Below are 19,166 nucleotides of genomic sequence, written 5' to 3'. Positions count from 1 at the left end.
TTCTTCTAGTTTCTTCAGGAACTTGATGTTGATTTTTCTTTATTATTTGGGCCGAGGTTGGGAAAGGAGAGAGGCGGTTTCAGAGCTTCACTTGACCTTCCACTGTGGTATCTTTTGACCTTACCCACAAGCCAAGAACCTGGTGAGAGGGCTACTGCAACCATAAAGTATGAAGATCCCAATTATACATTTAAGGAGCAGAGAAATGACCACTGGGTGGGGCTGTGGACCCAGTGGATGCATTGTAAATTAGACTTTAGCCCCACAAACCCCTCTGAGAGAGGGGTGATGATGATGCTATAGGTCTCTGACTCCCAGTGTCCGCTCAGATCCTGTATCCAACAGTCTGAAGTGTCTCGGAATCCTCATTACAGTACACCTGCAATGGCATTATAATGTCCTTCAACCTAGAACAAGTTCTATAGTTAATGGGTTGCCGCTTTGAAAACAAGCTCAAATCTAGGAATTGAATAAGGATCATGATTTTTCTTTGAATGAGTGTGTGAGCCCTCTGCCCCTCCATTTTTTCCTTTGGATGGCTAATTTTAGGTGGCAACTTGACTCAAGAGAAGCCAGATGGTAAAGCATTACTGGGTATGTCTGCAAGGGTGTTTCCGAAAGAGATTTGTCTTTGAATTAGTGGACAGAGTAAGGAAGATCTGCCCTCACTCAGTGTGGTAGCCATCATCCAGTCAACTAAGAGCTCAGATAGAACAAAAAGAAAGAAGAAAGGTAGGAGAGTTCCTGTCTCCCTCTGTGTGTGTCCCTCTCTCTCTCTTAGTCTCTCTCTCTCTCTCTCTCTCTCTCTCTCTCTCTCTCTCTCTCTCTCTCATCGATCTATCTATCTATCTATCTGTCTATTTATCTAGTCTTTAGACTCTGGGTCTTATAACATCATACCCCCTATCCTCATCTCACCAATTTCCCAAGCTTTTGGCCTTGGAATTAGTTACATCATTGGCTCTTCTGGGTCTGAAGATTTGGGACTTGAACTGAACCATGCTACCAGTTTCCTTAGTTCTTCAGCTTGCACATGGGTCTTCACATAATACATAATTTGGGGAGCCAGTTCCCCTAAAGAATTTCATATCTTCTATCATCTATCTAATATAGCTACCTATCTATCTATCTATCCACCCAAGTTTTGGTTGTGTTTCTCTAGAGAACTCTAATAGCCTTCTGCTAACCATGGATGCTCAAGACTGGCTTCCCATTTATTCTTCCCTAGCAACAAAGGGCTTTATTAACCATCTTCACAACTCTTTATGGACAAGTGCTTTTGGATGCCTCCCATCATCATGCATAGGAGGTCCCCTGGCTTCTGGTGGTCAACTGAAGCTATCTTGTCTCCATTATTTCAATCTTTTATCATGCCCATGAGTGTTTATAAGCCCAGCTCTGGGTCCAGCTATGGCAAGTAACCATTGCTAACTTCTTAGTGATGCTTAGAGATGCCCTCACATCAATATAGTCCTTATGACTTTGGTGAATAGGGGAGGGGGTCTTCTGGCCTCACATAACATGCCCATATCAGCATTTCTACTTCCTCAACCGTTTTATTCCTTCCTGTAACTTCTTAGGGGAAAATAGAATCAACATTCATTTCACCAGACATCCAAGGCCACTCTAGCCACAAATTTACTTTGACTCCATGGGTCTTTTCCACATAGGTTAAATCTCACATTCCAGAAAAGTCTCAGTTGAATGAATTCTTGCATATTTAACTTTACCTTCTCATCTCATAGTTCAGACACCTTCAGAATGTAATTTCAATTGTAATTGGCTTCTGCCAGTGCATTTTAGCTAATGCTTGGAGCTACTTTGGGATATTAACTCTTTCCTTCTTTTCAGACTCAGAAAATCCTTAAGATATGCTGGGATTTAATTCTATATATTGACCTGGCAGTCAGGAGGGGAGAGGGGTGCAACGTATGTTTTCTGTTTCAGAAGAGGCCTCTCTGGTTACTTCCTCTACAAAGTGCTAGCTCTTATTGTACATGCTCTGAGGGATCAGAAGGGTCTACTGAGTCAAAATTCTTGGAACATTGTTATAGTTTGGATATTAGATATTCTCCCAAAGTTCCCATGTTAATGCAGGAATATCCAAGGTGAAATGATCAGATTATAAGAGCCATGATTTTTGGTCCATCTTAGTTTGAATGGACTAATTGGATGGAAACTGTAGGCAGGGAAGAAATGGCAGGAGGAAGTGAATCTCTGTAGGCATACCCTGGAAGGATTCATCTTACCTACAGCTCTTTCTCTACTCTTTCTGCTTCCTGGCCACCATGAGCAGAGCAGCTTTCCTTCACCACACCCTCCCACCACAATGTTCTGCCTCATCTTGGACCCAGAACAATGGAGTCAGCAGAACCTGGACTGAGACTTCTGAAACCATGATCCCAAATGAACTTTGCCTCCTCTAAGTTGCTCTGTTAGGGTATTTTGGTCACAGCAACAAAAACCTGCTGAATGCAGACATCCATCCACATACCCTCATTCTGTTTTTCAGGATCCTAGGTTTTTCAACAGATCTCCCTTGACTGAAAGTTTAAACATCTAGAACTCCACAACACTACTGAATGCTGAGTTTGCTCATAAGGATATTTGTTTGTTGTAAAGTCTACTCCCCTAAACAGCATACTAGAATATAATCTCTATCTATAGAAGGTGAGATGCACTTAAATAAGGGGTAAAAATGGGATAACTTGCTGAGTCTTGGGCAGGCTTCAGAACCAGGCTTAAAGGCAATGGAGCAAGGAGCAATGGCAAAGAGTAGACAGCAGAACAAGTCCAGTACAGCCTGGCTACAAGCTGCCAGAGTAGAGTCACTCTGCTGACTCTGCTGGCCATGGACACTAGAGGCCACCTCCCACAGCACTGCCACCTCTGTGCCAGGAGTCAGACCAACAGTACTTGCTACCATTGCTGGGAATACTTGTTCTGGTTCTTGTTTCTTTACAGGCTTAGCTCTCAATGAGAAGCCTAAGTGGTGGGGTCTGGGCATAAGGACTGGTGGACATGCCTGCCTTCTTCCTGAAAGAGGTGCCGAGAGAGCAAATAGAACAGCTCCCACCAGAACAGTAAAGATGAAGCAATTCCTTGATGAAAGAAGGGACTTCATTTCCTAGGCTAGCCCAAAGAATGACAGATGCCCATCAGAGCTGAAAGAAAACATTCTGCCATTATCAGAGGAGTATCAGATGTTGCAAGTAACAGTAAATCCTGGACCTTAACTTAGAGGTTGTTCCCCTAGAATTCTGAATTCACTTCCCTGTGCTCACACTCAACCAGCCATCTCTTCATGTTCTCAGGTGGCAGGCAAATTAAAAGATTAATTATCCAAGGTGAAAGCAGACACATAGTCCTCTTCTACAGTAGTTTTTAGCAAATGTCATAATCAGAATGCTTTTACTGTATACATCCCATATACAGCCACTGAATAACACAGAAAATAGTTAGTGGTATTGTTGATGCGATTGGGATTTTGAGATTTAAACAGGTAATTCCAAAAATATATATATATATCAGTTTCAAGGAAGAATATTTCTCTGAAGAATTTTTAAAATAGTTCTCATGTAAGAATTTATTATTTTAAACCATTGTTAAAAATCACGTAGTTTGAATTAGCATTTTATAATCACATTTCTTAATTTCAAGGATGATACTAGACACAGCCTTAAGGATTTTATGCATAAAAATAGACATGGCAAATTTTCTTTCTTTTTCTTTTGTTATTGTTACATTTTTGTTCTGACTTGTTTTGGGTTTTTGCAGTGCTGGGGATGAAACCCAGAACTACACATGCTAGGCAAGTTCTCTACTACTGAGCCATACTCCCAGCCCCCCAAACAATCTTTATATTAGTTAATTTTCATAATAGCACACTAGTCACAGAACAATTTTTATGCAATCCAGAGATTGCAGAATGCTCAACTTTAAGACTCAAAGATCTTCATGGTCCTGTTTTCAATATGTCTGAAGCTACTCTTTTAAGCTTCCAAAATACAAAAACAAAAAATTTTATAGCCATGATTAAAGATAGTTTATTAGAGTGATAGCTTTCCAAATGATTCTTGTATCACCGGTGCTGGCTCCTCCTGTATGTGTAGACATCAGTAATCATTTCCTCAGTTCTCTTTGAGACAATCTGCAGTTGAGTGGGCTCCTCAGTGTGCTTCTTCCTTCAGGTCCCTGAACTGACCTATTTCTGTCTCAAAATTTTTTAATAGCAGCCCAGGCTGAAGGGTAGGTGATATCTTCAAGGACTACATGGGAGAGGACAGCAGTGTTTTGTTTCCAGAATTAATGTCTCTTCCTGGGCTTTCCACACATGGTTATTCACCCCATAATTCCACTGAGGTTAGGCTGTTGGTATGAGGATTGCAGCAAATGAAACCAAAAGGCTCTCAGAACCCAGACTAGAACTAAGGAACTGTCAGTATTAGAGTCAGCCCACCACCACATCTACCATTCTTTTCTTTCTGTAACCACTCAGTGGGTGTGTTTCTCTCAACTCTGATTTCGCAGGCAGCACAATTAATCAGACCCATCTCCATATCCACTGTGAGCGAGACAGGCATAATTCAAGCCTTCGAGCTTGCCAGGAGGGCAGTAAGCCACTTGTTTTTCTTGGCAGAAATCTTTGTCTGCATGTGGTTCCTTCTCTTCTTTCCTCAGACCACAAGATTCAGATTCCTTGGGGCAGAGAGGACCCTCTGAATTTTCTGCACCTTGACTGCATTCTGTGGCAAGGACCATATAGTTTAACCCTTCTGGGTTCTTGGTTTCCATTAAAGCAACTGGCATAACGTCATCTGAATTCAAACTAATTATATTGCCATCTTCACCTGTGAAGAAGCAAGAACGTTATTCTAGCACCTACTCAATTTCCTTTATTTGTAATAATACACAGGTTGTATGAGAATTATGACAACACCAACTTTATAGATCTGTTTAGCAAACATTTATGAGGACCATTAAGTGCTGGGAAGACAAGCATAAAAACAAGACATTCTCCTGGCCCTTGTGGTTGCACCAGTCTAGTAAGGAAGCAGCTATATAACTATAGAAGGTGATGTACAATTAAATAAAAGTCTATATTAAATACAGTGAGGGTGCAGAGGCAATTAACTCTGCCTTAACAAATGGAACAGGTCATGGTCTTTGTGCCAGAAATTAGGTGGCTCCCAGATGGCTCTTTGTATAAAATATTTATCCTCCAACCTGCCACAGCATCCAAAAAAGTACCTTAAAAGTTTTATTCCTTTAGATTTAGCAATTTAATTACTTCTTAAGATAATATGCACTGAATGCCTATACAGGTCAGGCTATATTCTAGGTACTGATGATACAAAGTTGCTGCTCTTCAGAATTTAGATTTTAATGGGGAGAGGCAGACAATGAACTGCCAGACAGCTGATTCTATGTCAGGTGTTGAGAAGCATGATGGAGGACAATTTGGCAGAGTAGGGGGCAAGAGAATTATGGTGGTGGAAACAGGCTGCTATTTGAGATGGGGCATCAGCAAAGTGCTCTTTCATGAAGTGAAATTCTAGCCGAGACACAAATTAAGTACGGGAATTCACCATTTGCCTATCTTAAAGGATCATCCAAGGAGAGAGAAAGGCAAGAACAAGAGTCCAAAGGCAGGAACAAGCTGGTATGGATTGAAGAACAGCCAGGCAGCTAAAGTGGTTGGTCCTCCTCAGTCATCCCCCTGGGTTAAATATCATATGAAACTATTAACACTAATTGGCATGTAAAACTGGCATGCTTATGACCCTAAAAGGGAACATATATAACCCTAGCAAATTTTGATCACAGGGTCGAGGGAGAAGTTCAATGACATGAAACATTAATAACTGTTAGGATTACTACTGATTCTGTGAGCTCTTAGAGCACTTACTACATACCAGACTCTATTCTAATTATATATGTATGTTAACTAATTCTTCTCCTATTAATTAGGTTCTAGAATTGACCCCAATGAACAGATGAGGAAAATGAGGCATAGAGGAGTTAAATAATTTGCCAAAGTTCACTCTGCTGGAATGAGTCTGTATCCTCCCAGCAGGGTGGGTAGAGTTGCCATGCTGTGTGAGGAGGAGCCATGTGGGCAGTGTGCCCTGCAGAAGTCCTTGGGAAGCACAAAGACTGACACCCAAGGGCGAGGAGGAGTGGCTGTCAGCAGGAAAACGGGCAGTGAGAGGGTGACTGGCCTTCTTCACAATTATGCTCATATGACTTTGCTTTTGTCTACTTATGTCATACATTTTCAATTCTGTGAACATAATAAATACTCAATTATTGTCTCAGAATTACCACAGTAGTATACTTATTGCCAATTTACGTTTTCGCAGGCATTCCCCAGATGAGACTATGGGACAAAATGGGTTAAAGGTGCCCTCCTCACATAGGGAAGTAAGAGGTCCCATAGAAACCTAACAACAGAGATTCAGAGACATATCACAAAATTATAAGGAATCAAAATGATACTTATGCAATATAAACATCAATATAGAAACATTAACTCTGAGAACTGCTTGTTTTTTGTTGTTGTTGTTGTTTGTTTGCTTGCTTGCTTGCTTGTTTATGCAGTGCTTTCCACTCTCTGGGTATTTCTACCTGGATGAGAAATTTATAATCAGAAGCATTGCTGTCTTTTCATAAAGTATCATTTTAAAAATCAGAAACGTTTCAGTAAACAGATGATAGCCCTTCCCTTTCTCCTCGTCACTCTTTGAGCAGGAAGGGCATTCCTACATGTGCCTTTATTGGGTGAGGCCTGCTGGCCTGCCTACCTTGTGCACATAGCCCCCATGTGCACCCAGGTTTGGGTTATTTGGAATGAACTTAATTGATATAGGAGAAAAAATAAAATGATTTCAAAGGATTAGGGGTATTGTACCTGTTTAGGGAATTTAATGGATCTACCTATTTATCATGTTCCACACCTAAACTACAAAACTAATTGTATTATAAGAGGATACAAATTATATCCCCACTCTATATCATGAGGTGTGTATTTCTTTTGAAAATCCCCCCTGTTGCTGAAGAACAAGATGGCCAAGCTACAAATGGGGTCCTTGGGCATCATCTCATTTTGTTCAAAATCATCATGGACCACATGAATCATTTGAAAAATCATTTTAACCTCATAAGTAGTCGGACAGTGTTGTAAAATATCTCCCCCATAGAAAAATTTCATCAGATGCCAATCCATGCTTGAAACCTGTTGAAGGACCCAGCTGTTATGATTATTTCCAACATGTACTAGTAGTCATTGAGAAACTCCCAGGAATAACTTGCTAGGTGTGCTGGTAGCAATAGAAAATATTTTAAAATGTTAGGAAGAAATAAGATATTTGAGTAGTTCAGTGACCCATGATTAGGAAAAATTAGGATTTTTTTTTAAAGGGCTTAAAGAAATTAGGCTAAAGGAAAGTTTAGAATTTCAACAAATACTTACATCTATAATATAGGTCTTCCCACCAGCTACATCAATGTCATACCTTTAAACCGTTAAATATTACATTGGAAAACTTGTACCAAAACATAATTTTAATTTTTTTTTTTTTTTTGCTTGTTGAGGTTTTGAGAAATAATGTTTTATATGAGATCAATATTTTTTTTTTGGCAAATTTTGCTGCCATGTCAGAGAAAAAAAAAAAAAAAGACATTAGCTAACTACTTCATTGGTTCCTAGCACTTACAGCAATATTTAGTAACTTGACCCTGGCAAGCTTTCAGCAATTAATACATCTTCTTGTTGCATAAAAAGCTTCTGAGAGACAGTGGTAATGGGAGCAGATTGTTTTGTTTATTTTTACCTAGAAATTATTTAATAGCCCACGGGTCAGACCTAAAGGCAGATACCCTGAAAAATACAACGTGTGCTCAGTAACCTCTTTAAGAGGGAAATATTAAAATAAAGCCTTCCGAGTAAGACAGGGTATTTACAGACGAGACATATGCCGGCTGACTGGCTATGTTTAGAACAGCAGAGGAGCATTTAGATTTGTTTCCTGTGGAACTCTCTGGGACTGATGAGGTGATGTTTACACAAATGTTTGGATGAAGTCACTGGGATATTTTTACTAGATGCCCAGATATGTTACTAATCTTCTCTCTCTATCCCCTCTCTACCCCATTAGGTCAGTAGGACCATAGGATAGGCATGGCTTCCTGTAATTCTAAGGTGTTTTATTTAAAAAAAAAACAAAACAAAAAAACCTTCCAATGGCTTTCTTATCTTCTGACATATTTCCACAATAACAATGAAGACAGACACCTTATTGCTTTGTTAAATATACTCAACCGTCAACAAAGCAGCGTTACTAACATATTTTTATTTTTTAAAAAAGCAATTAAGTTTAGACTCACCTTGCAGGAACTGTTCCACTCTTCCTAGCCTTAAAAGATTGCAAACTCTTTCACTGTATTTTCTTTGTCTTTCCTGATTCTCTTGTTCCATCATGCTCTCAATTATCAAATTTTTAGTATTTTTCATACCTCTTTTCTTTATTGGTTTTCAGGATTTACATCCTTTGCAAATAACAGAATGATTGTTGCTCTTTTACTAAATTTACACTTCCCTCAAGGCCCAGAACTGCTCGTTGCTTTCTAAGTTATCATAGCTGAATTATATTCCCTGTTAAACTCTTCCTATATCATTATTCTTAATATTTATGTCAGCTTCTGTACTTTTATGAATAACATTTAGAATTTTAATTCTTTTTTTAATGTTTTAGTTGTAGATGGACACAAAACCTTTATTTACTTAATCAATGTATTTTTATGTGGTGCTGAGGATAGAACCCAGTGCCTCACACATGCCAGGCTGGTGCTCTACCACTGAGCCACAACCCCAGCCATAGAATTTTAATTCTTACTGCCAACAGATGGGCACCTAAATAAACTTGGTATGACCAGGACAAAATGGTGTATCTCTTCCAACAGGCCCTGGAGTAAGAAGTCATTTTATTACATCTCGCTGTGCAGGACACTATTGATAACATCATCGGGGAATATGTGGGCAATTTCCTTGCCACAGCCACAGCTATATGTGATGGCTGAGATCAAAGGCGCAAAAATGGAACCAAACTCTGGCCCCATCTCAGCAGTGTAATCATGGGAAAGTTGCTAAACCTCATTTTCACCATCTGTAAGACTGATTAGAACACTTCATACAGCTATTGGAGTATTTAAGAAGTGAATCTACATAGCATAGTGAGTGGAACATAAAAAGTGCTAAAATAAAATTAACTAAGATTGCAATTAAAATACTTTCACAAAACAGATTTTGTTCTGTATCTTCAGTATATTATTTGTTACCTTTCTCAGCTTCATAGATCAACTAAGTGATAGAGCATGGTAAAAAGATTTCACCCCAGACCTCCAAGAGTCTATGGAAATTTCTGATAGAGTCTAAGATACAGATAAACCCTCAGGCCTTTTGCGGCAGTCTCTGTGATTTTTATAAAGTGTGGTTTGCATACTGGAAGGAAAGGATTCCATGACCAAAGAGTTGAATTTTAAAATGAAATGTAAGTCCAACTGTAAAAATCCATACATCCCTCTGGAAAGCTGACTGTCTGTGCAGCATTTGTTTAATCTTTCTTCAAGAGCCCTTCTCCTTTGGTTTTCCATGACAATGCTCCCCCCTGTGGCTTTCCTCTTCCCTTTCTGCCTTCTCTCTACAGGCCCGCCATCTTTCTTAGTCCCTCACAGGCACACATACCAAACAATACACATTTTGCAGGAAAACATACAAATAAAAAGATATTCATTAAAGTAATTAGAATGGTTGCCTGGCTGGGGAAGGGAGGAAATAGAACAGGAGAGGAATATGGGGACAAAGGGACTGAACAAATAAACAAAATAAGAGAGAAGCCCCACATAGGCCAGTGATAATAATGTGCCATAAATGGAGAGACTATAATTAACCCAACTCTGCACTTGAGGTCCAAACTAGTCTAAGGCAGGGAGGAGGAGGTGAACAGATCTCATGAAAGCATAGCCTAGCATGTTAATTCTTTCCCTAAAATTATCTTACAATATAAATTCAGGGATCATAGCACTATTTAAAAAAAAATAGTCTAGAAAACAAAATAATTTTCAAGGAGAAAAATTATTTCATCATCGTCACTTAATTGTGATGACAATGGTGACAGTATATTATCTCTTACCTACCCTAAAGTATCTTCTCTGTACATTCCATTTAATCTTGATCAGTTCTCGTTGGGGGAAAAAAACTAGAAAATGCTTGAAAAATCAAACTTACCTTCAAAGCCTTCATTTAGGACTCCACTGGAGTTTGCCTCATCTCTGCACTGAGAAATACTACTTAAGGAAAAATTTCTGAATAACTGAAGCTGGTCTTGAATTTTCTGGAAAGTAGGCCTTTCCTCGGGTTCTTGAGCCCAGCATTGGGTCATTAAATTCCACCTGAATATGTGGATAAATACAGAAAAATAAATGATGATTGGACATCATTATTGGTAACCTAGGTAAGATCATTTTAGAAGTGAAAAACTTTGAGTTATTTCCAGGATTTCTTAACTTATTTAAGCGAACAAACAAAAACTTTGGATTCATATTTATGAGATGCTTGCAATAGTACCTTTAATAGATAACACTTTTCTTTAAAAAAAACTGACATTATCTTAATAGTTATTAATCCAAACAAATAGATGGAAAGATGTTAGAAATATCTACTACATATCATGAAATTAACAGCTTTAAAAATTACTGAAGAAGTTGAGGTTTAAAAGACATCATCTGTGAATGTTGATATTTAAAACAAAATCTAAGATCTTCTCCAGTCCACACATACCACTTAGTGGCAGAACCAGAGTTGGAAACCAGAATCGATTTCAGAGATTTTACTCTTTATTACATTGAGAGACTTAGTTCCCCAGATATTCATAATTAGTTGATTAAATATTATCTTTTCCTTAATGATTGTCTATGAAATGTCTGTGTAACACTCTAAACTAGTAATATGCTTTTATTCACTCAGCAAACATTTGTTCGATACTTATTTTACCCCAGCACTCCAACAGGAGCTAGGGAAGCAGCCATGGGACTCCTGTTCTTGTAGGTGACATGTACAAAAAAAGACAGTGAGTGACAAAATTTATCATGCCGTGATTCATATAAGCAGGAAAAAAAGGATAACTCTTTTGTATTGTCTGTAACAAATTAGATCTTTCTCAGAGTCTCCATCAAGCAGAAGGTAGTTAAATTCATTTAGTACAAAGCAGTTTATAACTTAGTCTAATTCACTATTTTAAACAATCTTTTAAGATAATGGATACTAATTCAGTCTTTCATATTTCCAGTCTAATCCTGTCCCCTCTCCCCTCTTTTCCAAAATGGTATCAGGATATACACCAGGTAAGAAGCCTATGGGATGTTTAGTGACACAGTTAAGGATTCTTTGAACTCCACTGTTCTCTCCAGCTCTTCAGTAATCTCAGAGGTTGATCTAGTAGTTGATAACAGCAACTGAGCTGGTTCATTCTGTAGGTATTTGCTACCAACATCATAAAATTTTTACCTGCCCATTCCCACTGAACACTTCCTCCCTTGCCTCTCTAGGTGGTGGCCTCTGTGACCCTCTTGTGTCCCTTGACAAGACTAGGGAAATCTATGCCTGTTTCTGTCACATGCCCATGGAAGAACCTCTAACTGTCAACAAAATCTTAACAGGACATAGGGGAAAAAGGAAATTTAGAAGTGCAAGTTAGACTGTTTCCATCTAGACATAACATTCTACCTTCTTAATAATGGTAGGTCTCTCCCTGAAAAAGTAGGGGGTCCCTTGCTCAGTGACCTCTTATGCTCCTTCCAAACTGGAAGGCAGTGGGCAGTTGCTCTAAGCCTTTGGGGTTGCTCACCTGATTTGTCTGAAGCCTGAAGAGGACTGAGAACCTATTTACCCAATACCTTCACCCTCCCAAGGCTATATATGAAGTTCTCTTCTTTCTACATTTCCGCAGAACTTGTAAGTAGTGAGGTTTCTATTGATTTCTCTTTTTTATTAGACTGTTCTTATATACAGTTATCATTCACACCTGGTATTTAATACACTAACAAAGAACTAAAGGATTTTAAATAATTATCTCCTTCTCCAAAACTTGGTTTTCAAGTCTACTAAATTTTACAAAAATTGTCAAATACCTGCTCTAAGTTTTTATTTTTCTGGAGCTATGAAGCAGATTGGGGCAGAGAGAAGAAATGATAAATAAATAAATTGAGAGGAGTTTTAAAATATTAGTTCTTCCATACTGGAAGAAAAATAAATTGTTCAAATTATGTTAACTTCTTTTTAAAAGCACTTAAGAAAAAATAAACATGAGTTCTAATAGAGATGGAGCATTTTTGGTAAGTTGCTCACAAAAGGTCTCTCTGCAAAGATGACATTTAAGCCCAAGAACTTTGTAGGAAAATAAGATGCTAGTCATGGGAATAGGGCGTGGATAGGAAAGCACACTAGAAGAGGGAAAAGCATGTGTAAAGTCCTAAATTTGGAAAGAGCTTGGCACAATCAGAACCTGAAAGAAAGCCAGTGTTACTGAAGTACAGTCATTGAGGGGAGAGAATGAGATGAGATCAGAAGAGAAAGGTGAGATCATGCAGGTCTCCCAGACCAGGCAAGGAGCTGGATTTTATGTCACTACAATGAGAAGCTGTTGAAGGTCTTAAAGAAGGCATGCTTTTTACATTTTCCAAGGATTTCTCTAGCTGACAGAGGGACAGTGGATTGTAGAGGGGCCAATTGGAAGCTATTAAGGAAGGCTAGAAGAAAGAGAGTGGTGGTTTGATTTAAAGTAATGATAATGGAACTAAAACAAGATTATTCTCACTCACCAGGTGACAATGACCCAGAAATCATCATGGGTATTGAGTCTAAAATAACTAGTATCTATTTTAGGATTATAATCTTCAATCTCCTATAATGTGACATATGAACTCCACTTCCATTTACTTCACTTCTTGACAAGTATCTCAGGTCAGAGTTAGCATATCAGGGTATGATAGGGAAATATAAACATTAGGTTTTTGGTTCTTTTGGTTTTTGTTTGTTTGCTTTGTATATTGATCTGATGACTTTTCATATGTATCACACAAAATTTATAATCTGATCAGATAATACAAAACTTGGCTCCATTTTTACAAAATTAGAGTCATAGCTGAAAAATAACTGAAACACATCCTAATCAATTACATTTTTCTTTATAACCCTTGCCACTTAGAAATAAGGATGATACACAGATCACAATGAAGTATTATTAGACTTTGATATAAGATATAAAAACTAATATTAAATCATGGAACTTAAACAGTTAAAGAAGAAGGTTGATGTCTAATCTCAGTGTTGTGTTGAGATTTAAGAGGAGGGAGAAAAGCATTGTAATTATCCACCAGAAGCATATCTGAGAATAAATGTGATTATGTTTCAAAGATATCACCAAGGTACAGATAAAATCTCTCAAGACTTGACATAGTGATGAAGACTTTACTTATATTATTTATTTATAACCTGCTTCATTCTACAAAAGTTTCCATATGTTCAGTAGATCATGAGAGAGGGAGGGAGGAAAGGAGGGAGGGAGGAAAGGAGGGAGGGAGGAAGGAAGGAAGGGAGAAGGAAGCGAGGAAGGGGAAGAGGAGGGTGAGGACAAAGAAGTCATCCTCATGGCTGACACTTAGTCACCTACCCCTCATCTATACATTCACTGTACCCTTGAAAAGTTCTGCCTTTTGTTTCATCTAGTAATCCATTTAAGCAGTTATTCCTACTGTTTTTCATCTTTGGAGGTTTTAATTTACATTGAATCCAATCATTACTCTTTTTTTTTAATTTTACACCTTTTTTAAAATAACTTCTTGATGGCAAAACACGTGCTCTGTTAGTATATAAAACTTTTCAATTCCACCATCCAGGGACAAATGAAGAATAAGAGGAGCTATATTAAATATCAATCATCTAAAAGTCAAGAATACAACCTGTGCTTTCAAATAGCAATAAACTGGCAATGGAATAATATAGAGAGACAAATTTTAAGAATTTCATAATACCAAGGACAGAATTTCTTGCCTTTTTCAGTAAACTTACAGCTACTATAGCTGTGGCATAGGGGGACTGTCACTCAGAAAAAGTGCACCTGTCATTGTTCAGTATCATGCTTTATATACTGAACTAATCACAGTTACAAATAATCAAAGGTATTACTCAGATAATAGTCTAAATAAACTTGCTGGTCCTTCAAGTTCATTAAAATTTACATGATTTGGCTTCACTAGTTCTACAAAAATATGCATTTATGCTTGAAGTATCTTGTTTGTCTAAGTATCCAGCTTCAAATTCCTCTACTCTCTGTTTGAACTCTTTGTTCCTCTTTGCCTTGATTTTTATTTTTCAAAATAGGATGGGACTCATTAGCTGTGTTCAATATTAATCTCTATGCTTATTAGAGTCCTTGAATTCATGAAGCCATTGACGTTGAACAAAGGAAAACTCCATAGCATCTTTTAGTGTTAAGGGGGCAGGTATTTAAACAAAGCTCATAAAATACAGATTTCAAAAACCCCTTACCATTATACTTAGTCTTGGAGAGACCCAATTAGGATACAGTTGTACATATTTTTTCAGGAATGAAAAGAAGAGGGTGAGACTCCTGCTGCTGTGACACATCTGTCATAGAACCCCCAAGAGCTCTCACTTGAGGTAGACTGCCCTTTGATCCTGTTTCTTCTCAGACTGGTGTAGTTGTTGTGCAAACTAAAGCTGAAGAGAAGACTGATGGCTGGGCTTTTCCCCCTCCACACATCTGAGCCTATGGAGAGAGGGGCAGGAATGCTCTGAATCCTGCATTCCACTAATAGATAAAACAGCATAGCCATCTATGGGCTCACCTGACCCAGAGTGCATCCAGGTGCTGAGAATTTAAGCAGTGAATAGAAGAAGGTGCAGCGTGGCTCAGTGCAGACTTTCAACCTCTAAGCTGGGCCTGTGATCTCAGAGGACTGCTTCAAATAAAAATCAGTTCCCTCTGTACTCTAAAGAGAGTAGTTAATCTTTATCATGACAACTTAAGGCCGTGTCCAGATTGAATGGCATCACCAAGAGCTCCATTTCCTAGCACAGCTTGTTTTGCAGGTTGGCAGTGGATCTTAACCCTTCCTGGAGCTCTGCAGAGTCATGCAGCACGTGGAAATCTTGGAGCATTGCTCCCTTTTTTTTTTTTTTTTATTAATAATGTAGAAATGAACTTTAACACCCCCTAGTGAAAAATCTGGGTTTCAAGGAAACTGGATTTTCATAAAAATTAGGATAATAATGTATTTAACTGATGAATTATTCAAGACAACACCAGATAGAATATTATCTTTTCCCACTTCTTATCAGGAATACTTTTCTAGCATTTTTGTAGCACTTCTTCTTCCTCCTCCTTCTAGTTGCATTTGTGCATACCTTTGGATGGAACAAAATTCATCAGACCTATATTTTCTGCAGTGCAAATCAGCAATTTATTATTCATCTCCATTCTCCCCAAACAAAATAATTAAATAAATCGGTCAAAATTTATAATTCAATACCTATTACTAAGGTGCCTGTGCAAAAATATTGTATAATTATGAAGAGGCACATTACCCGCTCCTCAAGGGGACATACCAATAAAAATTTAAGAGCATAAGGAAAACTCTGCAATTGAAATTTTGGGGGACATTTCTCAGTGCTTGAGAGAAGTGTTAGAATGCAAAATAGATTAATGGTTACTTAAACTTCATTTCATATTCAGGTATGCTGCGTTTTTTTCCTTAAGTCATAGGTGAAATTTTTTAAATTTTGAATGATTTCTTATCTCTAATTTGCAGATTTTCCCCATCTCTCCCCCAAAGGCTCATGAATACCTTTTTTTAGGCACTGTTACCAAATCTGATCAAGTGTGTGCATATCTGATCTCTTTAAAAATATTCCAGAAGTTGTAAAAGCTAAATCAGAAATGAGTAGTATTGCAGAAACATTCACCAGTAGAACACCAATCAAGGTGCCCAGCTTTTAATCATCTGTTGGCTCAGGGCTGAATAATCCTCTAAATAACACTGCATAGTCAAGGCAGTACAACCATGGTGTGCATCCGCATACTGCTAATTCCTTTTGCACTTGTCTGTACCACACAGTTTAGCACTTTATTACATGCTGGCTGGTCACCCAACTGCACCGTGTGTGTCTTTTCATTCAAAATACATTCCAAGATGCAGAAGAGCTGTGGTGCTAGTATAAAGACATTTGTACTCCACACAATCCTCGGCTTGGTATTGTGTATATAATTGAGATATTTGTTCTTTCAGAACCATTTGTTCTCTCAGAACCTCTAAGGTAAAGTGTCAAGACTTGATATTTCTTCTGAGGTTCTTCACAGGAGGCAAATGAGTACCTAAGCATAATAACCTAGCAATTTGTTTTCACTCAGATTGGGAAAAAATTTACTCTCTCTTCTGGGGATCACTATTAGAATTCTATAGTGGTGAGGATCAATTTGATAGAGTCACTAATATTTAGTCATTTTGTGTTAAGTTCATAAACAGATCACAATATGTATAGTTTTTAGTAATACTATTTCCCATGGAAAATTATCAGTTAGATTAACAAAGGCAATATGACTTTGAAACAGTATATTCTTATTTAATAGGGCCTTTTAATTAAGATATTATCCAAATCACATCTCCCAAAATAAAAGTAACAAATTCATGTACACACACACAAACGTACTTATTCATACACACAAAGCTATGTCTATTAGTTAGAATTAACTTGACATGAGTATAAACTCTACTGTCCAAATGTTTGTTTCTGAGTGAGCTGTCACATGCATATATAAATAAGAAGAAACTATAATGTGTTTAGTAAATTACGTGTCACAATCAGTCCACAGATTATGTGGCATACACAAATATATAAATTCCAGTTTTTATTTTAAAATGCCATATCAATGAGGCCTAAGATAATATACGTTTTTGTTTGGGGGATGCTTGTGTTAATATGATTAACTTACAGATCATCAGGACAATTTCTTGGTGGTTCCAGTCTCCCTCCTGTTTGCACATAGTTTAAAACATCAAGGTTGGAATGAGCTGGATAAGGCTGGTGACCAAGAGTTAAAATCTCCCAAATCAGAATTCCAAAAGACCTAAAGATATAAAGGGTTGGCTTTAATTATACTTATTAGAGATATCAGGTTTACAATAGCTTCTTCAACATAAATTATTCCTGTGACTATGGGGCCTACTTTTGTGGTTGACATTATTGGCCTCATAACAGGCAAATAAGAGACTTGAAAAAAGTTAGAACTTAAGAAAATGTAGTACAGTACACTGCCTATGGAACAATACTTCAAAAGAAATAGGAAAACTTAGTGGGGGCACATGCACACACAGAGACAAACGCACACAGATGCACATGCACACATACACACATGTACATGCATGCATGTACAATGCACACACAGATGTGTGTGTGCATACATGCTTGCACACTGTTCCTCCCCCAGCTAAAACTTTATTATGGATTCCACTGCACATGGCTTTAGAGCATCAGTATGTGGACACTCATGTGGGTAAACAAGAGAGCACTTCACTATTTCTCACATTTGAGGGGGATAGAATACTGGTAAACATAGAAAGAATCAAGTTTATCTCAACCACAATTTTGCCTAGGGCCAGCTCAACTTAACAGTCACTGGACAAATCTTTACATTTAAGCAACTCTAATCAAAAGTTGGAAGTCAAGTAGCAAAACTGAGGAATCTTATTCAAATAATAAAAATATGTCCAAACCTCCCCAATATCCTACTCTTTTTGCCATCTATGATTTAAAGTCTACCTGTGAATCAATCACCAAGAAACCTAAAATAGCAGACTTTTGGGCACATATTTGGGTATTAATTCATAAGCACCAATTTGTATTTGTCATATACTTAAATGCCTGTGGAAAGTGATAAAACACTTGAAGTAAATCTCTCTCTTTAGTATACAATTGTAAAATAAAGGATCAAAACTGACTGGGAGAGGAATGTAAGTGGCAGAGACCCAGGAATAGTTCCATCTTGACAACCAGCTTCCAAATTAGCTTGAAGAAAATCGCTTAACCTCTCTGGTCTTCTGTTTTCTCACATTTAAAAGAAAAACAGGATTAGATGTTCTTTTAAGATCCTTTCTGACTTGGATGTTTGATGTTTCTGCCTGTGTTTCTCTGTGTCCCATTAGGCTCACCATACATCAGACTGAGTAGTGAAGATTCCATCCATCAAACTTTCTGGAGCCATCCACCGAACAGGGAGCAGGCCTTCCCCTCTCTTTCTATAATAATCATTTTTATAGATGTCCCTCGCAAGTCCAAAGTCCCCAATCTTTACTATCCGTGAAGGACTGGTATAGTCTTTCACAGACACAAGGCAATTCCGAGCTGCCAGATCCCTATGAGAGAAACTATATTTAATAATAAAGTTCTAGAAAACAGATGAGTAACACTTGAAGGTAGAAGAGAGACTTCTTACAGAAATATTGCTGTTTTGAAAGAATGAAAATGTGTTAAGTATTTTGTGTGATGTGTCCAAACTACAGGTAATATGGTACCTGTAGTTGTATGGTAATATTATTTAAAGGGTTCATTATTATTATTATAACCCTTTAAACAATATATTCCTCTTTAATAGAGTCTATACCTGTGAATGAAGTGCATCTGCTCCAAGTAGACACAGCCTTTTGAAATATCTACACACACATCTACCAGGTCAACCAAGTTGAGTAAAGGACCATGAAGCTGTGAGAAATTAAGGAAAAATTATTAGTGCTTTCCCAATTTGCACAAAATATATACATATAAGTGTGACTATTTGGACACATACATATATATTCACATACACATTTGTATATGATGTTCTGAAGGACTTTCTAGTTATGTTTACAATAATTCAAATAAGAGAAAAATGTTTTATATGCTTTCTATCGAAACATACATAAATGAAAGACTATATTTATAATAAGGAGAGCTGATATGGGATCTTTATTGGAAAGATCTCACACTATAAGATCAATCAGACCAACATTTGAAAACTAATTCTGTTATTAACTAGTTGTGTGAACTTGCTTAA

General features: G+C 37.6%; 1 protein-coding gene across 3 annotated transcripts in view; it reads right to left on the bottom strand.

The window, feature by feature from the left end:
* Window positions 1–4,539: 4,539 nt before the first annotated feature.
* The window catches only part of Ros1 (ROS proto-oncogene 1, receptor tyrosine kinase), a 125,531-nt gene continuing 110,904 nt past the window's right edge, over window positions 4,540–19,166 (bottom strand). For all 3 annotated transcript variants that reach the window (XM_076859793.2, XM_076859794.2, XM_076859792.2), the window contains 5 exons: window positions 18,738–18,835; window positions 18,286–18,489; window positions 17,070–17,204; window positions 10,286–10,449; window positions 4,540–4,850 (listed from right to left, as the gene is read on the bottom strand). In XM_076859793.2, the coding sequence (XP_076715908.2) occupies window positions 4,540–4,850; window positions 10,286–10,449; window positions 17,070–17,204; window positions 18,286–18,489; window positions 18,738–18,835 (912 nt within the window). The remainder of the gene's footprint in view (window positions 4,851–10,285; window positions 10,450–17,069; window positions 17,205–18,285; window positions 18,490–18,737; window positions 18,836–19,166) is intronic.

Source organism: Callospermophilus lateralis, chromosome 6 (genome assembly GCF_048772815.1).
Source record: "Callospermophilus lateralis isolate mCalLat2 chromosome 6, mCalLat2.hap1, whole genome shotgun sequence".
Taxonomy (NCBI): Eukaryota; Metazoa; Chordata; class Mammalia; order Rodentia; family Sciuridae; genus Callospermophilus; species Callospermophilus lateralis.
This window is presented reverse-complemented; position numbering and strand designations above follow the sequence as displayed.